Source organism: Callorhinus ursinus, unplaced genomic scaffold (assembly GCF_003265705.2).
Source record: "Callorhinus ursinus isolate GAN/ISIS: 27379988/994484 unplaced genomic scaffold, GSC_fseal_2.0 scaffold17, whole genome shotgun sequence".
In the NCBI taxonomy this organism is placed as follows: Eukaryota; Metazoa; Chordata; class Mammalia; order Carnivora; family Otariidae; genus Callorhinus; species Callorhinus ursinus.
The window spans coordinates 35,886,403-35,911,962 of NW_027397079.1; the positions used below are offsets into that span (position 1 = coordinate 35,886,403).

General features: G+C 38.2%; 1 protein-coding gene across 1 annotated transcript in view; it reads left to right on the plus strand.

Annotated features, from left to right (window-relative positions):
* The window catches only part of ADAM9 (ADAM metallopeptidase domain 9), a 156,911-nt gene that overhangs the window by 109,294 nt on the left and 22,057 nt on the right, over positions 1-25,560 (plus strand). The window contains exons 17-18 of the mRNA XM_025885930.2: positions 18,788-18,868; positions 19,116-19,221. Coding sequence (XP_025741715.2) covers positions 18,788-18,868; positions 19,116-19,221 — 187 coding nt within the window. The remainder of the gene's footprint in view (positions 1-18,787; positions 18,869-19,115; positions 19,222-25,560) is intronic.

A 25,560-nucleotide genomic window follows, 5' to 3' on the forward strand; every position in this document is an offset into this window, starting at 1 on the left:
ACAATTTTGCCAGTATAGTATTCTTGCTTGGCAATTTTTTGTTGTAGTTCAGCACATTGGCTATATCATTCCACTTCGTTCTGGCTTGGAAGGTTTCTTTAGAGACATCCATTAATAGCCATATGGGATTCCTTTGTATGTGATGTGTCTTGCTGCTTTCTTTTCTTTCTTTTGAAATTCTCTCCTCGTTTTTGTCTTTTAACATTTGATTATAATGTGTCTCAAAGTAATTTTTGGGTTGATCTTTCATGGAGTTCTTTGAGCTTCCTGTACCTGAATGTCCATATTCTCCCAAGATATGGGGAGATTTCAACTATTATTTCTTTAAATAAACTTTCTATCACTTTCTTCTTCAGGGACTCCTATGATATGAATGTTTGTTCATTTAATGGTGTCCCTTAATTCACATAGGCTTTCTTTACTCTTTTTCATTTTTTTTTTTTTTTGGTGTTGTTGTTTCTCTAACTGGCTAATTTCTTTCTTTTTTTTTAAGATTTTATTTATTTGAGAGAGAGAGAGAGAGCATGTGCACAAGCATGGGGAGGGGCAAAGGGACAGGGAGAAGGAGACTCCCTGCTGAGCAGGGAGCCAGATGTGGGGCTTGATCCCAAGACTCTGGGAATCATGACCTGAGCTCAGACGCTTAACTCACTGAGGCACCCAGACACCCCATCTAACTGGCTAATTTCAAACAATCTGTCTTTGAGTTTGCCGATTCTTTCTTCTGGATGAGTAAATCAGTTCTTGAAGCTCTCCATTAAATTTTTCATTTCTATCGATGTATTCTTCAACTCCAGGATTTCTGTTTGGTTCCTTTTTATGGTTTCTACTTCTTTATTAAGCTCATTCTGTTCATTCATTGTTTTCCTGATTTTGTTTAGTAGTCTGTATTCTCTTTCATTTCATTCACTTTCTTTATGATGATTATTTTGCATTCTTTGTCAGGTAACCTATAGATCTTCATTTCTTTGGGGTCATCTATTAGCACTTTTCTAGTTTCTTTTGGTGAGGTCATATTCGCCTGATTCTTCCATGTAGTATTACATTGGTGGCTGTGTATTTGAAGGAACAAACACCTCTTTTGGTCTTTACAGATTGGTTTCATGAGGTAAGGCCCTGCTGTCTATTTTCTGTGTTGATGGGATTACCTCTGGAATATTAGTTGAGCTGGGTTGGAGCTGGTTACAACTCCACAGTGGGGTCTGTGTTGTTGGGGCTTGTTATCAGTGGCTTTGGTGGGCACAGATATTGACTGGTCCCTGAGTGGATTGAACTGCCTCCAGTACCTTGTTCAGTAAGTAGGGTGGCCCTGAGACAAGGGTCTGCTTCTGAGTCCACAGTTGGGTCTTCAGACACCAGGCCTATTACCAGGTGCATGGACTGGTATGGCTCCCATCAGGGCGGGACCTGAGAAGATTGCTGTCTGTTCACTGGTTGGGTCCCTGGGTGGCCAGGACTGCTCTCTGACTGGTGGGAAGGACTGGAGCAGAATATAGGGCTAGTTCAGGATCTCTGGATGTGCAGACACGGCCATCTGCCTTTGGGTCCCTGTGCTGGCAGGACAGCTTGTGGACTAAGGTTTGGAGGTACTGAAACTGAGTATAGATCCCTTTCAGAATCTTTGGGAATGCAGGAGGTGGGTCCCTTGGTTGGCGGATCTGGTGGTGGATCTGATGGTGTGGCTGTGATGGGGCTGGAGTATAACGTCCTTGAGGCTTTCTGAGGGTTCACCTGGGAGTGTCTCATTTTGGGTCCCTGTGCCAGCAAGTATAATCACAGACTGTGGTTGTTAGGGATTAGAGCCAAGTATAGGGTCCTTTTAGAAATGCTGGGGTGGTTGACAAGAGTGTCTCCCACTGGGACGTGGACCCTTCGGACTACTGGCAGACTGTGGCTGTGAAGAAGCAAGAGCTGCTTATAGGGCCCTTTCAGGATCTCAAGGGGCACAGATGGGACTTTCTCCTGCCTGGCCCTGTGCCAGAAGGCCTGTTTAAGGAGTGTGGCTGGGAGGGGCCTAGAGTTGAGTATAGGGCTCTTTAAGATTCTATAATCCAAGTTTGACAGGTTTATCTCTAGGGGCTCTCAGACTGTGGCCAAGAGGGGCTAAAGCCAGTTCATGGACCACTTCAGGATCCACAGCTGGGACTGAGGTCTGTATACCTACTACTTGATGCACACGTGGGTGTGACTCCTCTCGGGTCCTTTGGTGTATGGTGCTGGTGACAGACCTAAAGCCAGATGGGTCTGTAGCCAAGTCCTTGAGCTATGGAGCTGCTTCTGGGTCTATAGCCAAGCCACGGTTGGTAAGTCAGCCTTCTGGTACAAGCCTAACTTCTCAAAATGGCTCTCCTTAGTCTTGGACTACCCAGGGGTTTCCCAGATCTCCTGCAAAGGCACTTTTGTCATGATTGGATTTCAAATTATTATGTGTGTGGTGGGGGATGTTGTTGAGGGATGTTTTATGAGGTCATTTTGCTGATATCACTTCTCTCTTGTTGGCCTTATTCCTTCTACTGCACACAGATATTTACAATATAACAGGAAAAAATCCTCATATTTCCCTAGAACCCTTGAGGTAGGTAGGGTTGTTTTTTCCTCCAGCTATAAATCAAGACATCCTGGGAAAGGAATATAAGGGACAACTTGAAGGGCCAGGTGTAATGTCCAGAGGTATAAAACAATATAATTGGTGGGATCTAGAATACAGGAATACAGGCTCTGGCACGTGCTTAACCCTCTGTTTAACCCATGACTGTGAGGGGAGGTGAAGAGTTAGGTATGTTTACCAAAAAAAGAGAGAAATAGAGAGAGAGAGAGAGAGATGGGAAATCATAGATGGCTATCATCTTTCTATGTGCTCATATGACCCCTTTTCTGTGTACATGTGGAGGGAGAGAAAGAAAGCAAAACTCTCTGGTGTCTCTTTTTTTTTTTCTTTAAATTTTTTCTGGTGTCTCTTAATAAAGGCACTAATCCCATCAGACCAGGGTTCTACCCTCATGACCTCATCTAACCCTAATTACCTCCTGAAGTCTTCATCTCCAAATACCTTTGTTCAACATAAGAATTTTGAGAGGATACAAACATTGAGTTCATAAAGATAGCCACTAGAATGGACTTAAATTAATAGAAGTAGAATAATACTCATTCCTTTCTGATGCCCATATGCCTTTTTGCTGTTGGGTTGTACATCCTGCTCAGTGTGGTAAAGGCTTTAAAGCTTTTCCTAAACATTGGTGCATTTCAATTATTTTAGGTATTTGTTTGGTTTTGGTCTAGGCATAAGTGAGAAATATTGGTCAGTGTATTAGTCAGGGTTCTCCAGAGAAGCAGAACTAATAGACTGTGTGTGGGTAAGATTTCTTATATGGAATTGGCTTACATGATTATGGAGGCTAACAAATCCTAAGATCCAGTGTCTTCAGTAGGCAAGCTGAAGAGCTGATGGTATAGTTCTGGTTTAAAGGCTGGAAGAGAGAGGGCAATTAAGCAGGAAGGAAAACCATGGGCATTTAGGCCATTTCTTCATGTGACTTACTATTACCTTCAGGACGTGCTCAGGCTGTACCATGTATCTGCCACTTTCATTTGGTGATGGAATATTACTGTGCCTGCTAGACTTTAAAGTTTGGTGGGTCAGGTAACACCCAATTCATGATGGACAGTTAAGGTCCCATGGTAACTTGGTGGCTTATGGTTAAGTGTTCAGTCCAGTAAGGCCTAAGTAGCAGGTCAAGAGCTGTATTTAAAAAAGAGAGTAGTTATCTGCTGAGGATGGCAGGATTTTGCTCCAGAATCCTAAGTAGTGGTGTAGTGCTGTTCACCTCTAAGGAACTGCCAGAGGTCCAGACAGCATCCCTATCTGCCACTGACAGCACCACTGAATGTGCTGGAACAAGGGCCCAGTTGGCAGAGCAGTTCACGTGGCATCCTGGACCTGTTGCAGAGTCTTCTCTTGCTCTGGTCCACACTCTACTAGCAGCTTTTCAGGTCACTTGGTAAGTGGACTTGAGTAACATGCCCACATAAGGACTATATCGCCTCCAAAGTAAAAGGCCCACTGGTTGTCTTACTTCTTTTTTGGTTGCCTGTGGGGCCTGATGTAACAACTTATCCTTCACTTTTGAAGGGAAATCTAGATATGTCCCACGCCACCGGCCCCTAGAAATTTCACTGAGGCGGAACACTCCTGATTGTTCATCAGATTTTCTTTCCACCTCTGACATGCAACTGTCTTACCAATTAGGATACAGTATTGCTACTTCTTGCACACTAGGTTCAGTCAGAATAATGTCATCAGTGGAATGGGCCAAAGTGATATCTTGTGGAAGGAACAGTTGATCAAGTTCCCCACAAACTAAATGATGAGGTAGGGCTGGAGAGTTGCTGTACCCCTGAGAGGGGACCGTGAAGGTGTATTGCTGGCCTTGCCAGCTGAAAGCAAACTGCTTCGGGTGGTCCTTATTGGCCAGGGTGGAGAGAACAGTATCTGCCAGTTCGGCAGCTGCGTACCGGATGCCAGGATTTACGTGAATTTGCTCAAGCAGTAGAACCACAGTAGCTACAGCAGCAATTACACTCCCCAGCTGCTTAAGCTTCTGATAATCCACTGTTGTTCTCCAAGATCTGTCTTCTGCATAGGCCAGATAGCTTAGTCGAACTGGATTCTCTCTCCAATCCTTACTGGTGTTATTGACTCTGCAGTGCTTTCTGGATTGTGGTATTTATTCCTTTTGGTTTACCATTTTCCTAGGTAGTGGCCGTTCTAGTGGCTTCCAGTCGGCTTTTCCTGCCGTAATTGCCCTGACTCCACAGGTCAGGGAGCCAGTGTGGGGATTCTGCTTGTTGCTGATTATGTGTATTCTAGTCATGCATTCTGGAACTGGGGAAATAAGCACAGGATGTGTTTGGGACCCCCTGGGCTCCCTGTGAGTGAGGAGAACCTGAGCCGAAGCTCTACTGACCAGCTGACCTCCATAGCTCCATACTTTGACTGGTAGGCCACCATGATGTTTTGGGTCTCCTGGATTCAGTGTCAGTTCAGAGCCAGTGTCCAGTAGTTCCTGAGAGGTCTGATGATTTTCCTTTTGCACAATGCCCAGTTACCCTGGTAAATGACCTTAGGTCCTGTTGGGGAAGGATGGGAGAAAGATTAAGAGTATACCTTTTTGGCAGTGTATCAGGGTTCTACCTGAAGGGGACCCGTCCTCCCCTTCATGTAAGGGGTTCTGAGTCTGTAATAAGGCTCAAGTTTGGGAATTGATTGAGGGCCCATGACACTGTTCTGTTCATTTAACCTAGAACTTTTCTGCTTATGCAGATGTAGTAAAAATTTACTGGTAGGCTTCCTCTCTTTTTATTTCTAGGAGCACCGTGAACCAATGCCTTAGGTCTGTGCAAGTCAGACTTTTCTGATTGCTTCTTTGACTTTGCTGTTTATTATGGCGACCATATCCACTTTGCCTTTGCAGTTGGGTGCCTTTGCACTTGGCTCCTGCCACTTGGCATTCAATTACTCCCATGGCATTTAGGAGTTTCAATTCAGTGACTGTCATTCCTAATGTAAAGTGGCCTACAGATAAGAGTGATGATACAGCAATTTAGGCCTGCAGGGACTCCCCTCACATATTTATTTCTCACAGTTATGGTGAAAGGTGTGTCTGCTGGACCCTTCCAGAGTGAGTGAATGGGTCTGAAATGGCAAACCTATTCTTAAATTACAATTTTCCCATAACTTTTGAATTGTTTCTTCTGCCTTTAACCAAGACACGTCTAGCATTTCCAGCTTGCTCAGCATGGGCTAACTTCTGGTCCATGTTTCAGCTGATTAACCAACAAACTGTTAAAGCTCTTTCTAAATCCCTGACCGGTAGCATTAAATGCAGAATCTCTACTTAGTAAGTGCCTCGATAAATTTGGCCTGATCCAACTTTATGTTCCTTCCACCATTATCCCACATCCTTAATATCATTCTGACACATGTTCTGTCATGATAAATTAGAAAACTCAAGTAGTTCTTTTGGTATATAGCACACCTCCTCACAGGTCACACTTTTAGGGGCCTGCTGAGACTTGAATCTAGTGATAGGTCTAAAAGAGAAGAGGGCTCATGGGAATGAGTCCTAAGGAGAATCAGCATTGTCTTGCATGGCAACTTCCTCATAGGAGGCCATTACAATTTCCTCAGGCAATGCAGTGCTAATCCCTTTTCTTAGGAGTGGAAAGGCCTTTTCTGTTGAGGGTAGGGAGACTGCTTCTACTGGCAAGGGAGACTCATCAGTATTTAGGGGCTTAATGATTCAGGTTAGGCTTTTGTTCATTTGACCTAGAACTTTTCTTCTTATACGGATATCAGGGTCTTCCCACACATCCCCATTCCAACTTTCAGGATCACATTCTGTTCCCCTAATGCTCTCACTTTAATGGTAGATAGCTGCAAAGCTGGGAGGTCCAACTTGTGTTGTAATCTCACCCGTTGAAGGATGAAGTTCTGGGTTTTATTTTCAGAGGTCTCAGCCCTGTGGCTACAAAAGATTAGGGTCTCCTTCATGTTATTTTTGTTGTATTTGAGCTGAGAGTTCAAGTTTCTGAGCTTATTCTTTTTATTCCCTACTTTGTCCAGTGACTTTAGGAGTAACCATTGATCTCATATTTGTTGGTTTGACAGAAATGTTTGAAAGTATCATATGCACAGTTACCCAGATCCTTGATTCTTGTAAGTTGATTAGGAATAACCAGTGGTGATATTTTGCTTATCTTCCTGCCAGATCACGCCATGGACTCTCAGTACTCTATTACTGCAAATAGAGTCATTAACATCTTTAAATGTAGTCAGGTAAGAGAGCCAATTCCAGAAGCCCAGGGACCAATACAGAAAACTCATCCTTAAAAACTGGTCTTCTAGTATATGTGCTGCCGAAGCGAGCACTAAAAACTGTTCTTCTAGAACCAGTCTTGGTATCTGCATTAGTTACGGTTCTCCAGAGAAACAGAACCAATAGCAAGTATATATATGTATGTTTGTGTGTGTGTGTCTGTGTGTGTGTATATTCATTCACTTATTATAAGGAATTGACTCATACAATTATGGAGTCTGATAAGGGCCAAGATTTGTATTTTGCAAGCTGGAGATCCAGGAAAGCTGATGGTAGTTGGAGTCTGGAGGCCAGCAGTCTCAGTGGCATGGGTATAGTTTTTTAAAAGATGTAGTATACCAATCAGTGACTTATAATCAGAGGAAATCCTGTGACCTTACATCAGTCAATAACTATGAAGAGCCAATGTTTTAGTTCAAGTCAGGAGGAAGATAAAACCAGCCTTAGACTGAAGACAGGCAGGCAGGAGTAATTATTTTTTTTAAATTTTTTATTGTTATGTTAATCACCATACATTACATCATTAGTTTTTGATGTAGTGTTCCATGATTCATTGTTTGTGCATAACACCCAGTGCTCCACGCAGAACGTGCCCTCTTTAATACCCATCACCAGGCTAACCCATCCCCCCACCCCCCTCCCCTCTAGGCAGGAGTAATTCTTACTCAGGGGCAGGTCAGGCTTTTTGTTCTATTCTGGCCATCAACTGATTGGATGAGGCCCATCCATGTTAGGAAAGCAATCTACTTTACTCAGTCTATTAATTTAAATGTTAAACTGACCAAAAAAAGTACCCTCACAGAAACACTCAGAATAATGTTTGACCACAGATCTGACACTCTGTCTGTACAGATGATAACCATCACAGTTATTACAAATTAAGAAGTTCAGAGTGAAAATGTTTATTGAGAAAAAAAAATCTGTAAAACATGGTGGATTGTAGTATTCGTTTATTTTCTTTATTTGCCACAACCTCTCAAAATAGAAAGGAATAAATAGGGAATAAAACTTGAAGTGTGAAATATATGAGATTTGAACAATAGATAAAGATTTTAACCAGTTTTGAGAAACCGAAAGAGGACACAGTAGACAGTAGTGGAATCTACAACTTACAGTGTAAACTGTTGGGATGTGAACAGGAAGACTCAGCCTGGCAGAATCCTAAACATATTGGTTTGCAGCTCAGATTTGGAAAAACTGGTTATTGCTGAGAATGGGGTGAAGCATGAAACTGAATGTGGAATTACTTTTTTTTTTAAATGTTTTATTTATTTATTCATGAGAGTCAGCGAGAGAGGCAGAGGCAGAGGGAGAAGCAGGCTCCCTGCCTAGCAGGGAGCCCGATGCGGGGCTTGATCCCAGGACCCCGGGATCATGACCTGAGCCGAAGGCAGACGCTTAACCATCTGAGCCACCCAGGTGCCCCTGAATGTGGAATTACTTTTAGTCTAATCCTGGAGAGGCTAGTTGATTGTCCTGTCTGCCCGCTTCTCCTGTCTGGTCATCAAAGCATCAGCAAGCAGTTGCCTATTCCTCCAGGTTGGAGGTGAGACGATAGGACTTCTGATATATATTTGGTCAGTATCCTCTGTGAGATGCCTTTCTCCCTGTGCTAATGCTAGTATCCTGTTCCCCTTCTTGCACACGTAACTGAACTATAGATGGATTGTTACATGAAATTGGACAGTTCTCAGAGGAAGCTGAGCAAAAAGACTTGAGACAGAAAAATGAGAGAAAGATAAAAGACTGAGAGGATCAATTAAAGATTTTTAAATCCAACTAATTTAAATCTTTGGAGAAAGAAGATAGAGAAAGTAGACAATTGTGAAATTACAGAGTACTTGTTGAAGAAAAATCCTGATAGCTTCCAGAGATAAAAACAAACAAACACAAAACAAAACCCAAAACAAACAAAAGCAAAAATAGGTTACAAATAAAGGAATGAGATGGAAAACTGAATTCTGGAAGATAGGGGAGCAATACTTTTATGTTTCTGAAGGATTCTCAACCTAGAATTCTTCCAAAGTATCAGTCAAGTGAGAGGGCACAGTAAAAACAATTGAGACATTCAGAGGCTCAGAAAATTGATCTTTTATTTATCTTTTCTTAGGAAATCATTTAATGTTCTATTCCAGCAAATGAGGAAGTAAACCAAAAAGAGAAAGAATTGTAATCTAGGACAGAGAAGAATGTCAAAGAGAAATTCCAAGATAATAGCTGTGTACCAGGCCAGGAGAATAATCAGTTCATTTGGAGCAAGGGGTCCCTGAAGGAAGGTTTCTAGAGAAAGAGAGAACTCAAAAGAGGAAATAACATGTTAGCCTTCTTTTTTAAGTGGGGGTTTGAATATTGATATGACAGAGGCCGATTATGTAAGAAGAAAGGCAAGTGTTTGCTGTAGTGAAAACAAAGGCTGTATAAAAAAAGAAAATACACTCTTAATACTTAGCTTTGAAATCAACAGTGTTTTGTTTTCATTGTTGGCAAGGAATACTTATTCCCCACTTTATTGTTTCCTTGTGGAGGAACTTCAACACTCTTGGGTTGAGGTTCCTCATTTGTGTCCCCACCCCCCCCACCTCAACAATAACAATTTGGTATCCATTCATGGACAAAAGTGCCTTTGTCGAGCTGTGGGATCTAGCATCATATGTCAAGGGACCAGGGAGGAGCTTTGTCCACTGTGTGTTAGGTAGTAGGCATAAAGACCTTGGTGCTGGCTGTGGACCTGCAGTGGCCTGTTTCTGGCTCTAGCCCTTCTGGGCTGCAGTCTGTAAGTCCCTGAAAAACACAGTCTTAGACAATCACCCCCAGATGAGAGAATCTTTGTGGAAGTCCAGAAGTTCCAGCACAGTGTTGGAGCAAAAATATGTGAGTTTAGACACATTGGAGAGGGTAAGAGGAAGAGTTTGACTTTACCTGCATTACCCCTCTCCCAAGATGGCACAGCTTAGGGCCCAGATAAATCTTTTCAGCCTGTGGTTACTCCTATGTAGGGAAATGAGAGTGGTGAGTGAACACCTGGCTTTCCCAGCTGTGCAGGATGCATTCACTCCCACCTCATCCAGAGTACTGACTTGTGAGCTACATGACTGAGAGGGGGGATAAGAGGCTGGGAGAGTGGCACATTCCTCTTGGAAGACATTAAAGGGATGTTATCTGAGAGTCCTAAGTACCATTTAGGAAGATTGAAATCATACCAAGTATCTTTTCTGATCACACTGGTGTAAAACTAGGAATCATCAATAAGAGAAAAGCTCAAAAATTCACAAATATGTAGAAATTAAACAACACACTACTGAACAACAGTGGGATATTAAAAATATGTTGAAACAAACAAAATGGAAAGACAACAACCTAAAACTTATGGGATGCAGCAAAAGCAGTTCTAAGATGGAAGTTTATAGCAATAAACACCTACATTAAGAAAAATGAGGGGCGCCTGGGTGGCGCAGTCGGTTAAGCGTCTGCCTTTGGCTCAGGTCATGATCCCAGGGTCCTGGGATTGAGCCCCACAATTGGGCTCCCTGCTCCCTGCTTCTCCCTCTTCCTCTGCCTGCCACTTCCCCTGCTTGTGTGTGCTCTCTCTTGCTCTCTCTCTCTGTCAAATAAAATCTAAAAAAAAAATAAATAAAAAAAAAAAAATGAAAGCTCTCAAACAACATAACTTTATACCTCAAGGAAATAGAAAATGAGTAAACTAAGCCCAGAGTTAGTAGAGGGGAGGAAATAACAAAGATCGGGGCAGATAAATGAAATAGAGACCAGAAAAACAATAGAAAAGATCAAAGAAATAAGAGCTGCTTTCGTGAAAATATAAACAAAATTGACAAACCTTTAGTTAGGCTAAGAAAAAAGAAGACTCAAATAAATAAAATAAAAAATAAGAGAGGAGACATTGCAACTGATACCACAGTAGTACAAAGGTTCATAAGAAACTACTATGGGCAGTTATATGCTAACAGATTGGATAACCTAGAGGAAAACAGGATAAATTTCTAGAAACATACAGCCTACCAGGACTAAATCATGATGAAATAGAAAATCTGAATAGGCCAGTAACACGAAAGGAGATCAAATCAGCAATCAACAATCTTCCAACATAGAAAAGCCCAGGACCAGATCATTTAACTAGAGAGTTCCACCAAACATTTAAAGAAAAATTAACGCCAGTCCTTCTTAAACTCTTTAAGAGATTGAAGAGAATACCCTTGAACTCATTTTACAAGGTTAGCATTACCCTGATGCCAAATAAAGACACTGCAAAAAAGGAAAATTACAGTCCAATATCTTGGATGAATATAGATGCATAAATTGTCAACAAAATACTAGCAAACTGAATTCAACACATTAAAAAGATCATACACCATGATCAAGTGGTATTTATCCCTGGAATGCAAGGACGGTTTGGTATAAGCAAATATATAAATATGATACACCATATTAATGAAAGATAAAATCCTGATCCTCTCATATGCAGAAAAGGCATTTGACAAAATGTAACATATTTTCTTGATAAAAATCTTTCAACAAATTGGATATAGAAGGAATGTTCCTCTACATAATAAGGGCCGTAAAAGATAAAACCATAGCTTACACCATACTCAGTGGTAAAAGGTTGACAACTTTTCACCTGGGAACAGAAATAAGATAAGGATGTCCACTCTTACTACTCTTATTCAACGTAGTACTGGAAGTCCTACCCAGAGCTTCTGGGCAAGAAAAAGACATAAAAGTCATCCAAATCAGAATAGAAAAAGTGACATTGTTTTTGTTTGAAATGATATGATAACATCTTTTAAATAGAAAGTTCTACAGACTTCCAAAAAAACTGTGAAAACTAATCTATGAATTTGGTAAAGTTGTAGGATACAATGTCAACATACAGAAATCAGTTGCATGTGTATATACTAACAATGAACTAACTTAAAAATAAATAAACAAAACCATTCCATTTACAATAGCTTCAAAAAAAAGTGCTTATGAATAAATTTAAGCAAGGGGATGAAAGATATGTTCACTGAAAACTATAATACTGTGATGAAAAAAATTGAAAAAGACACAAATAAATGGCAAGATATCCTATGTTCATGGATGGAAAGAATTAATATTGTTAAAATGTCTATGCTATCTAAAGCCACCTGTAGATTCAGTGCAATCCAATGATATTTTTCACAAAAATAGAACAAACAATCCTAAAAGTTGAATGGAACCATAAGGACCCCGAATAGCCAAAGCAGTCCTGAGGAAGAAGACCAAAGCTGGAAGCCTACAGTTCCTGATTTTAAACTATATTACAAAGCTATAGTAATCAAAGCAGTTTAGTACTGGCATAAAAATAGACACACAGATCAATGGAATTGAATCAAGAAGAACCCTGCACATATGATCAATTAGTATTTGACAAGGCTACTTAACAAGACTACTCAATGAGGAAAGGATAATCTTTTCAGTAAGTGGTATTGGGAAAACTGGATATTCTACCCCTATCTTATACCACTCACAAAAATAACTCAAGATGGATTAAAGACTTAAACATAAGACCTGAAACTGTAAAACTCCTAGAAGAACACACAGGAAGAAAGCTCCTTGACATTGGTCTTGGCAATGATTTTTTTTTTATATGACATCAAAAACACAAGCAACAAAAGCAAAAATAATTAAATGGGGCTATATAAAATTAAAAAGCCTCTGCACAGTAAAAGAAATAGCCAAAAAAGTGAAAAGGCAGCCTTTGGGATGGGAGAAAATATTTGCAAATCATATATCTGATAAGGAGTTAATATCCAAAATATGTAAGGAATTCATATAATTCAATCTCAGAAAAGCAATCCAATTTAAAAAAAATGTGCAAAGGACCTGAATAGACGTTTTTATAAAGACAACAAATGGCCAACAGGTACATGAAGAAATGTTCAACATCATTAATCATTAGGGAAATGCAAGTCAAAACCACAATGAGATATCACCTCATCCTTGTTATATAGCTCTCATCAAATGTCAAGAGATAAGTGTTCAGGAGGATATGGAGAAAAGGGAACTTTTTCTGCATCATTGGTGAGAATGTAAATTGGTACAGCCACTTGGAAAATAGTATGGAATTTCCTCAAAAAAATGAAAAATAGATCTACCATATGATCCAGCAGTCCCCTTTCTGGGTGTATATCCAAGGGAAATGAAAACAGGATCTTGAGGAGATACCTGTGCTCCTGTGTTTATTGGAGCATTATTTACAATAGCCAGGATAACCTAAGTGGCCATCAGCCGATGAATGGATAAAGAAGATGTGGTATGTATATACAATGGAATATTATTCAGCCATGAGAAAGAAGGAGATCCTGCCACTTGTGACAACATGAATGTATCTTGAGGCTGTTATGCTAACTGAAAAAAGTCAGATGGAGAAAGACAAATACTGTATGAACTTATATGTGGAATCTAAAAAGCTGAACTAATAGAAACAGAAAGTAAAATGGTGAGTGCCAGGGGCTCGAAGTAAGGAGGTGGTGGAAATGGGGAGATGTTAGTCAAAGGGTATAAATTTCCAGTTTAAAGATGAATAAATTCTGGGAATCTAATATTTAGCATTTTGATCATAGTTAACAACACTGTATTATATACTGAAAGTACTAAGAGTATATCTTAAGTGTTCTCATTTAAGATTTTCTACAAAAAAGAAATGGTAATTATGTGGAGTAATGGAGGTGTTAACCAACCCTACTGTGGCACTCATTTCTCAGAATACAAGTTTTTTGAATCACTGTTATATACCTTAAAGTCACACAATATTATACATCAATTATATCTCATTAAAGCTGGAAAAAAATAAATAATGTGCTCAGCCTCAGTGCTCCTCTTTCACACCCTCTTTCACTCATTGATGTAATTAATGAGTTTGGGAGAAGACACTGGGCATGGGTGCCTCAGCCCCTTCTGTCTTCTCTTTTCAGATATACCTGCTTGCAGAGAGGGTACATTCTGGTCTACTTTCTCAGCCATGCAATAAAATTAGCAGGGCAGGCCCTGCTTTTGTGGGGGGAGGCTTGTGGTTGTCCAGAGCAACCTGTGATTAGGCAGGTAAGTTTGATTTTGGGGGTGCAGTATTAGGAAGCCCATTTTGCTCTTTGCTTTAGTCATGTTAAATGCCTTATTGAAAATAAAGATGATACTTTAATTTCCTTTTGTCAGCTCCCCTGGGTTTTTTTTTTTTGTTTTTTTTTTTTTCATCTAGTTCTGAACTTGCTCAGGGAATAGTGATGTGTAATGTACTGATGGGATAATATACCAATATTAGTGGTGTAAATATGAAGCAATATTTACTTTGAGAAGATGAACGAGGGGCATTTGGGTTCATGTTAGAAAGCTGAATTCTTATCTATCATAAAGGGCATGAGTTGATGGAAGTCTAGAAAAGATAAATCAAGAAATAACATAAAGTAAGTCATGGAGATAAAAAGTACAGCATTGGGAATATAATCAATAATATTGTAATAACTTTGCATGATGACAGATGGTAACTACACTTATCTTGGTGATTTGTAATATATTTGTCTAATCACTATGTTGTACACCTGAAACTAATATTTTATGAATATATATACTTCAATTAAAAAAAATAAAAGCCTGGAAACTACCTGTCCACCCCCCACCAAAAAAAAAAAAAAAGAAAGAAAAAAAGAAATAGTATACTAATATTAGAAAAAAATGAAGTTGCTTCCAGACTGCTGGACTGGCAGAGTAGATAGAAATGGGTCGTGGAGTTGTTTCATCATAAACATTTTAAGCACTATTTGACTTTTAGCTGTGCGCAGTGTATTTTGTTTAAAAAAATTAAATGAAAAAACGAAGGTAAACTGGTACCTTGTTCTTCGGAAGTCAGTTTAGAAGTGTTCTATCAGCTCGGTTGAGAATAGTACAGCATTGACATTTAGAGACTTTTGTTGTCATTCATAGGCTAAGTGATTCTATGGTGGGAAAAATTTATGACAGTGGTGATTCAGTTTACTGGAATGCTTGATTACTTAAAAATGTTCATGTTTTACCAAAGTTACGAGATTTTTCTCTGAGCCAATTGCTATATCAGAAAGTGCTTGATTGCCTGGTTTGAAAAATCATAACCAACAAAACATGCCTTTTCCCTTTCCCAAAATGTAAGAAAGAGATGGCAAAAAGATATCCTGACTATGAAAATGACTCTGCTTTGGAAATTGGGCATGCTTTGATGGCTGTAAAAGCTATCAGGTGTTCACGTCAGATTTGGTGCTTGGTCATTTCTAGGAATGAAACATCCATGTTTAATGAGTTGACTCTGTGTTCACTCTTGGATAAATATTCCAATTGCGTTTGAAGAGTGTTTGATAATTATATTTTCAGATCTTTCACATTCTTATGTGTTGTTCTTAATGTGTTCAAGATTTAGAGAAAGGAATGTAAAAGTCTCCTTGTAGCTTTCTGTTTTCATTCCCCCCTTGTATAACATTTTTTGCACTAAGAATGCTGAACCTATGTTTGTGGCAGAGTTTGTCGACTAATTACATTTTAGTTGTGAGTTATATCTTTTATTGGTTCAAAATGTCCCTTTGGTGTATCTTCATGGTTTTGTCTTAAATTTTACCTTAATTGATATTGTTATCATATTTTCTTTATATTTAAGTTTGTCTAATAGAAGTTTTGTCCAACTCTTTTCAGAGTCGTTTTGTTTTAAGCATGAGCATAAATAAGCATATTTATGAATAGCATATGATTACATATTATTTCATGGCCCAATCTGAGTTTTTTCTTCTTTTGGAAAAAAGTTTTTTAAAAAGATTATGGGAAGGGGAGTCTGGGTGGCTTAGATGGTTAAGCGTCTGCCTTCCGCTCAGGTCATGATCTCCGGGTCCTGGGATTGAGCCCGGTGTCCTGTTGAGCTCCCAGCTCAGCAGGGAGTCTCCTTGTCCCTAACCCTCTGCCTCTCCCGCTTGTGCTCTCTCTCTCTCAAATGAATAAATAAAATCTTTAAAAAAAATAAAAAGATTATGGGAAGGTCACATTTTCATTGTTAAAAAATTCAAAAATATTGTGGAGAACAAAAAATAAAGGTCCCCTGCCGATACCCGACTAATTTCCCCTTTTGAAACTCATTTTCTAGGGGTAACTACTGTTAACACTATGTTTTATATCTGTTCAGTTCTCTTTCTGGGCATTTACAAGTGGATATACTCCCCACCACCCCTTTAGACTTTGGGATGAGACTTTAAATAATGTTCTGAAATGTTTTTACTCAATAGCACAGTGCAGAGATCCTTCATGTCATTATATGGAAATTTACTTCATTCCATTATAGATACACTCTTGACTTAACCACATTGCAGAAGTTTATATTGTCTGTAGTTGGTTGGTTGGTTGACTTTACCAGCACTGAACACTCTTCTACATTTAATCTCATCCACTTTTAAAAAATAATATTTTATTTATTTATTTGAGAGGGAGAGAGAGAGCATGAGTTGGGGGAAGGGCCAGAGGGAGAAGTAGACCCCCCACTGAGCAAGGAGCCTGATGTGGGGCTTGATCCCAGGACTTTGGGATCATGACCTGAGCTGAAGGCAGATGCTTAACCAACTGAAGCCACCCAGGCGCCCCTAATCTCAGGATAGATTTCCTGGAATAGATTTTTAAATTAAGGGATATATACATTTAAAATTTGATAGAAACTGTCAATTTACTTTTCAACAAGATGGTAATTTATCTTTTTGTGTTTTATTTTAAAATTTTGTCTTTTTGTGTTGTATTACTATGTCAACAACATTCATGTACAAGGGTAGCAAATGCTTGGTATATGTACCTATACTTACATACTGATGGAACGAAACACCGAACATTTTCTATAGCGGTAAAATAGGGTAGGTTGGATCCTGTCCTTTCTGGTCTCTACCAAAGGCTGGACTCTGGAGACTTTGAGCAGGCTGACAGTACACACACACACACACACACACACACACACACACACACACACAGTTTTTTATTTAAAGTCAATTTACTTAACATATAGTGTAATATTAGTTTCAAGCTTTTTATGTATTTATTCAACATTTATTTAGGGGAGGAGCTAAACATTAAGTGGGAAAAGAAATGGAAAAAGAGAACTCTTCAGCTCCTTTTTTATTATCCTGGGTAGTTCAGCTTTGGCTCCAAAGTCATATCCTCCTGAAATCAGTAAGCACGAAGTCCTAAAGTTAACTTCATCTACCCTCCTTCACTTGTGGTGGTGGTGGTGGTGGTGGAGGCTGGATAGTGTGGGAGGAGGATGGTCTTACTTCACCCCACTGAAGCAGTTTATCAGGGTATTCCTTCCAGTTTGGTCCTACCCGTTCCACAAAGTAAACAATGCCAATCAGAACACCCTTTTCTACTAAGAACTAGGAAATTCTGTTCCCTAAAGTGAGTCTGCCAGATATTAACACATTTCATCTTGATTACTTATTTCTTATTTAATGCTTCAATCATCCACTGTAACTTATTGAAACAAAAGTCTCATTTTAGCTGAATAGAGAAGCTATTGGTAAATATCTCCTCTAAGCTCATACATATATGAAAAAAGTGTTTTGGAAATTTTTATTCAGAGAAATGGGTGGGTGAAGGACAGGTGAGGAGTGACTTATTACTTCTGTACTTCTAAAAATTTCTAATCAGGGCGCCTGGGTGGCTCAGTTGGTTAAGCGACTGCCTTCGGCTCAGGTCATGATCCTGGAGTCCCGGGATCGAGTCCTGCATCGGGCTCCCTGCTCAGCAGGGAGTCTGCTTCTCCCTCTGACTCTCCCCCCTCTCATATGCTCTCTCTCTCTCACTCTCTCAAATAAATAAATAAAATCTTTTAAAAAAATTTCTAATCATATGAATATATTTCTTATTTAAAAATTACCTGAAAGTTATTGGTGAATTTGGGGATCCTCTGATTTTGCAATAATGTTGAAACCTATGTATTTTTAGAATAATAAAAAAGGTATCTATTGATATTGCATTATTCTCTAATTATTCTTTATTTCATTAGAGCATTTAAACATTATGATTTTGTGTAGTTGGTTGCTTAATAAAATTTTAAAATAGCATTCCATAACCTTTAGGAAAAGTTACTCTTTTTTTCTAACTTATCCCTAAGGAACAGTTTTTCATAAGTTTTTTTCTGGAAAACTGGAAAATTTCTAATAAGTTTTTAGCTGATTCCTTAGGTCTGTAATATTTTCCTCATGTAATGATACTTTTTATATCTCTTTCAATATTCAGGGCTCGTGTTTCATATCTCAGAATTTCTAGAACTACATAAGATAATGACTTATTTTCAATAGTGCTTTTAATAGAAATGCCTCTATTAATTCATCATTAATCATGATACTAGAAGATAGATTTTATCTTATCAACAAAGTAAACTTTTATTCTTATTTTGGAAGAATTTTAAAAATTAAATTGAGTTTTAAATTTTATGGAATACTGTTTTGATATCTTGTAATAATGACAATTTATGTGAGGTATTATGGTAATAGATTTCCTATCATTGACCTTTCTTATAATAGTGATATCAACTCTGTCTGGTTACTTTGATTTGAAAAAGTCTGTGAATATTTTACTTAGGGTTTTCACATTTGTATTTGGAAAGATAGATTATAATTTTATCATTGTTTTTGGCTTTTGTGTCATCCTTGTCTTTTTTGATAGTTAGTTCTATGTTAATTTCACTTTTTTTCCTACATTTTCAACACCATCCCAATAAAAAATATCAATGGCATTTTTCATTTTCATATATATAATATGTTAGTAATTCCTTGAAAGTTCAAAGGAATTCAGCATGAAATAATCTGTGTCTAGCTCTTTTCTTCTGGGCACTTGATTAATGTGTTCAATTTTTTCTTACTCATTACTTCATTTTCTTTTTTCAGATTTGTAGAAACTTCCAATGTGTAAATGCTTCTGTTCTGAATTATGACTGTGATATTCAGAAAAAGTGTCATGGACATGGGGTAGGTAATATTCTCTTTGGGTTTGTTCATGAAAGTAGAATTCCCAATGAGGGAATGAGGGTTTAGGTGAGACTTTCCCAGATTTTTAGATATGGGGGAATTTAGATATCTGACAAATTTTTCATTCGTTGAAAGAGTTACTGTGGATTTGCATGAATTTAGTCCTTTTTCTTGGTTTCTGTTCTTGAGTTTATGATGCAGAGCATTATTCACAATTAACCAAGGTGGTTTTCTGATTGTTTTGAAGGTATGTAATAGCAATAAGAATTGTCACTGTGAAAATGGCTGGGCTCCCCCAAATTGTGAGACTAAAGGCTATGGAGGAAGTGTGGACAGTGGACCTACATACAATGGCAAGTAATATAGAAGAAAATTAGTTGATCACCCAGTGGCCTGTGTCAGAAATTGGGCATCCTTGTACTTCTCCCTCACTTCCCACATTGGTTATACACTAAATACGTTGATTCTGCCTCCTAAATTTCCCATGAAATTTCTCATGAAGTTTCTATTTTTTTAATCCCTTATTAATTACCTTCAATTTCTTGCCCGAATTTACATAAAAGCCTCTTGACTAGGCTCCCTCTTTCTCATCTTGCTTCCTATAATCCATGTTCCATACTACAATACAGAATTTTAGTGTTTCTCTTTAGGAATTATTTTAATTATGTCATTGTCCTACTTCTACATTGCTATTAGGATGAGGTCCAGAAATCCTTAACGTGGTTTAAATACCCTCTATGATTTACCTCTAGCTTAATTTTCCAGCCTCTTTTCACTATGCTTAAGACATTGTAACTTCTTGGGGTGCCTGTGTGGCTCAGTTGGTTGGGGGTCTGGCTCTTGATTTTGGCTCACATCATGATCTCAGGGTTGTGGGATTGAGCCCCGAACCCGGTTCTGGGCTCGGCAGGGAGTCTGCTTAAGATTCTTTCTCTCCCTCTCCCTCTGCCCTTTCTCCTGTATGTGCGCATGGGTGCGTGCTCACTCTCAATTAAATAAATCTTAAAAAAAAAAAAAGACATTGTAACTTCTTTTATTTCCTCTAATAGGCTACTACTCTCTTACTTCTGGTCTTCATACAGTATTATATTCACATTGTGGAAATTTGGCTAATGGCTACTCAGATTTCAGTTTATACCTTATTTTCTCGAAAGTTTGCCCTGACTCCCTAAATCTGAATTAATATGCCCCTTCTATTTGTTCTCCTTTTATTGTAAGCACTATCACATACTATAGTAATTACTTATTTCCTTTTTTTTGTTCCCTAATAGACTATGAGTGAGCTCCTTGTTCGCCAGTATCTTCCTAGTGAGAATATATACTTGCTTTCTCTTGGGTAAATACTAAGAATGGTTGACTCATAGAGTATGTTTATGTTTCACATTTTAAGAAACTACCAAACTGTTTCCAAAGTGGTTGTACCACTTTATATTCTCTCCAGCTGTATATGAGGGTTCTAATTTTTCCACATCCTCCCCAACACTTGGTATGGTCAGTCTTTTTAATTTTAGCCATTCTAGCAGATGAATGGTATTTCTCTAATTCCTAATGATGTTGAGCATTTTTTGTGTGCTTATTTGCCATCCACATATCTTAGGTTATGTGTCTGTTCAAATCATTTTGTCCAGTTTTTAGATAGGTTGTCTTCTTGAGTTCTTTCTTCTGGATACAAGTTCTTTATGACATATGTGCTTTGTAAATATTTTCTCCCAGTCTGCTTACTCTGAGTTTCATGTGTTGTTCCTTTTCTAATTTCTGAAGGTAGAAGATGAGGTCATTGATTTGAAAACTTTTTTCTAATATAGGTGTTGTAGTGCTATCAGTTTTCCTCTAAAACTGCTTTTTTTGGTTTTTTTTTGCATTATACCAATTTTGATATGTTGTGTTTTTGTTTTAATTCAGCTCAAAATAACTTCTAAAATATTTTTATTTTTTTCTTTGACTCATGAGTTATTTAAAAATGCTTTGCTTTGTTTTGAAATATCTGAGGGATTTTCCAGATATCTTAGTCTATGTTTTTGGTTACCCATTTATTACACTGTAGTCAGGGGACATAATTTATATGACTTGAATACTTTTATATTTTCTGAAACTTGTATTATGGCCCAGATTATGGTTTATCTCATTAAAAAGTTCTGTGTACACTTGAAAAGAATGCATATCTGCTATAATTGGTTAGAGTGTTTTATAAATAATTAGTTCATGTTAGTTGACAGATAAGTTTAAGTTTTAGGTCTCCTTACTGATTTCTGTATGCTTGTTTTGTCAGTTATTGAGAGAGGAATATTGAAATCTCTGGTGTTATTCTAACTGCTGATTTGCCCATTTGTCCTTGTAGTTCTGTCAGGTTTTGTTATATATTGTGAAGCTCTGTTCTGTTCTGTTGATAAACTGACCCCTTTATCATTATGAAGTAGCTGTCTTTATACCTGGTAATATTCTGTGCTGTGCAATTAGGAATTAATATAGCTACTCCAGATTTCTTTTGATTAGTCAGCATGGGAAATCCTTTCTCATTCTTCCACTTTTAATCTGTTTCTGTCTTTATATTTATTTATATTTTTTATTTTATTTTTTTAGAATGAGAGAGAGCAAGAAGGTGTGTGTGAGCAGGGGCAAGGCGGGAGGGGCAGAGAGAGAGGGAGAGAAAGAATCCTAAGCAGGCTCCACGCACAGTGCAGAGGCTTGTGAGTCTTCATTTTAAAGTGGATTTCTGGTAGGCAGGATATAATTTGGTCTTGCTTGTTTTGTTTTGTTTTTTTAGGTAGGCTCCACTCCCCGCATGGGGCTTGAACTCACAACCCTGGGATCAAGTTACATACAAGAGTATGTTGCATACTCTACAGACTGAGCCAGACTCTTGGTTTTGCTCTTTTAGTCAGTCTGCCAATCTTTGCATTTTAATTGACTTGTTTTGACACGTTTAATTTGATTATTGATGTTTAGGTTTAAATCGGTCATATTGATATTTTTCTATCACAATCTCTCTTCATGTGATATTTTACCACTTCACTCTGCTTCTTCCATTTCTCTCCTCCTGGCTTTTGTGCTGGGTTGTCATACTTCTACATATGTTATGAACCCTACCATACATTGTTATTATTTCTGCTTTAAACAGTTGGTTATCTTTTAAATTTATTTATTTATTTATTTATTTATTTATTTATTTATTTATTTATTTATAGTGGAGGATACGGGCAATTTATTTATTTTTTAAAGATTTTATTTATTTGAGAGAGAGAGAGCACATGCAGGGGGAGCTGCAGGCAGAGGGAGAGGGAGAAGCCGACTCTCCACGGAGCAGGGAGCCGGATGCAGGGCTCAATCCCAGGACCCTGGGATCATGACCTGAACTGAAGGAAGATGCCTAACCGACTGAGCCACCCAGGCGCCCCCCCCCTTTTTTTTTAAAGATTTTATTTATTTTTTGACAGAGAGAGAGAGAGAGACAGCGAGAGAGGGAACACAAGCAGGGGGAGTGGGAGAGGGAGAAGCAGGCTTCCCGCAGAGCAGGGAGCCTGATGCGGGGCTCGATCCCAGAACCCTGGGATCATGACCTGAGCCGAAGGCAGACGCTTAACGACTGAGCCACCCAGGCGCCCTGCAGGCACCCTTTTTAAATTGATTTAAATGATAGAAAAGGTCTTTATATTTACCCACATAGTTACCATTTCTGATGCTGTTAATATTTGTGTATAAAATTATATTTCCATCTGGTATCACTGAGTTTTTACTTGAAGGACTTATTTTCACATTTCTTAGAATGTAGGTCTGCCGGTTACTAATACTTTTAGGTTTTGTATATCTTTTTTTTTAAGATTTTATTTATTTATTTGAAAGAGAGAGAGAGAGAATGAGTGGGGGCGGGGGAAGCGGGGAGCAGAGGGAGAGGGGCAAGCAGACTCCGTGCCCAGCGCAGAGCCCAGACGGGGCTCCATCTCATGACCCTGAATCATGACCGGAGCTGAGATCGAGAGTCAGACCCTCGATGGACTGAGTCACCCACGTGCCCCTAGTTTTTCTGTGTCTTAAAAGGTTTTTATTTTGTTTCTTCTTGAAAGATAGGTAACTGGGTAAAGAATTTAAGGGTGACAGTCTGTGTCCTCCCCTACCCCCCACATTTACTTTTTCAAAGATGTTTCCCCATTGTCTTCTGGCTGGCATTACTTTTCCTGAGAAATGGGCCGTCATCTTTTCTTTTTTGGTCTTTTTTTTTTTTTAAGTGTCTTTTTTACTCTGGTTGCTTGTAAGATTTTCTCTTTATCTCTGGTTTTTAGTATTTGATTATAATGTGCCTTGGTGTGCTTGGGATTTGTTGGCCTTTTTGAATTTGTGCTTTTATAGTTTCCTTCAAATTTGGGAAGATTGTGGCCATTATTTCTTCAAATATTTTTTCTGTCTTTCTTCTCCTTCAGGACTCCAATTGCATGTATATTTGGCTACCTGGAGTTTTTTCACATCTCCCTGATTTGCTTTTTTTTTTTTTAATTCTTTATTTTCTGTATTAAATTTTGAATAGTTTCTATTGTTATTCTTCAAGTTCACTCTTATTCTGTGATGTCTGATCTGCCATTAATTCCATCCAGTGTGTTTTTTATCATAGACATTGTAGGTTTTGTTTCTGTAAGTTCTGTTTTTCATTTTCTTTTTTTTTTATAACTTTGATGTCTCTACGTAGCATGTTTGATCTTTAGCTTCTTGAACATGTGTAATACAGTTAGAATAACTTCTAGTGTCTTTTTCTACTAATTCTATCATCTGTATCATTTCTTAGTTTTGACTGATTGATTTTTCTCTTCATTTGGGTCGTATGTTTCTTCTTTGCATGTCCTGTAATTTCTTACCCCCCATTGGATGCCAGAAACTATGAATTTTGCCTTTTTGTATAGTAGATATTCTGGGATTTCTATTGATGAGCTTTATTCTCATGTGCTTTTGTTACTTGGACATAGTTTGATCCTTTTCGGTCTTGCTTTTAAGCTCTATTAGGCAGGACCTGAACATTTAGTCTAGTGCTGATTTTGCCCCATTACCGAGGCAAAAAGCTTTCTGTTTATTCTACTCAGTGCCATACTGATTATGAAGTTTTCTGCTGTCAGTGGTAGGAATAGGCACTCTTCCTCATCTGGTGTGATCTGTGGGGTTTGCTCCCACTAATCCTTTCAGAGGATTCTTTCTCTGGCTTCAGATGGTTTCTTTACATATGTACATAGCTCAGTACCTAGCTGAATATTTGAGAGGAACCCTCTGCAGATCTTTCAAGTTATGTCTGTGTAGCTCTCCCTTCCAATACTTTGGTCAGTGAACTCTAGTTGCCTTGGCTTCCTCAGACAACCAGCTCCATCTCCTCAATTCAAGGAGACCACTGAGCTTTGCTTGGGTTCCCTCACCTCATTATGATCTGTTAACTTTCCCTAGGCAGCAAACTGGGACAAGTGTAAGGCTTGCCTTACTTGTCTTCTGTCTCTCAGGGATTGCTTTTCTTTATCTGATGCCCAATGTCTTGAACACTGTTGCTTAATGTATTTTGCCTGGTTTTTTGGTTGTTATAGCTCCCAGGATAAATCTGGTCCCTGTTACTCCATCTTGGCTAGAAGTCGAAGTTGAAACTACAGATTTTGATGACCATGTATCATTTCATTGAGTGGGTGTGCCATAACTTGCCTTAGCTGTTTTCTAATTATTTGACATTTAGGTTGTTTCTAAGTTTTTGATATGCCATCAGTAACTTTGTACTCTACATCTTAGTAGTTACGTACTTTTTCCAGTTGAAGGATAAATTGCCAGTAATGAGATTATTAGGTTGAAGGTATAATCCTTTTAATGGTCCTTGACCAAAATTCCAAATGAATTTGTGTTAATGTTACTGACAGTATGAAGGTATCAGTTTCAACATAACCTTGCCAAGTTTGCATGCTTTAATTTAAATTCTGTCTACTCATTAGTAAGTATAAAATGAGAGATCAAGCTGACTTTAATTCTTCCTATTATTTTTCATTGGGTTGAATGTTATTTCATGTAGTTTCATACAAGTTTCAACAGAAATTTCTGGTAGTTTTATAAACTTAAAATTATGTGGACAACTTTATAGCTTATCACTGCTGTTTATACTTACTATATCCTTTCTTTTTCTAAAGAACATGGACTAGATCAAATTAAAGTGAATTAATGAATTTTAAAATTTATAATAAGTCTTAAAACCCAGAAGCCATAAAAAATAAGATTAATAAATTCAACTACCTAAAAATAATAATAAACTTATGCATGAAGAAAAGCATTGTACCCTAAGGCAAAAGACAAAATAGGGAAAATACTTCTAACTCATATCACAAACAAAGCTAATTTCCTAATATATAAAGAGCTTTTAGAAACTGAGAAGAAAGGAAACAATAGTGCAATAGAAAATAGACTGAGCAGAAAAAAGAAATACAATATTTCCTTACACATGGACAGTTGCTCACCTCATAGTATAAAGAAGAATATAAATTAAAATTATATGAAATACAATTTTTTCACCTGTTAGGTTGGCAAAACGCAGAAGTTTGACTCTATGGGTGAGGCTGTGAGGAGTTCTTGTATATTGCTGGCTGGCATGCTAAATTGTAACCACCACTGTGGTGGATAATTTGACACTACTTTAAAAAATGATGAATGCATTTACTCTCTGATATAACAGTTCTACTTCTGCAAAA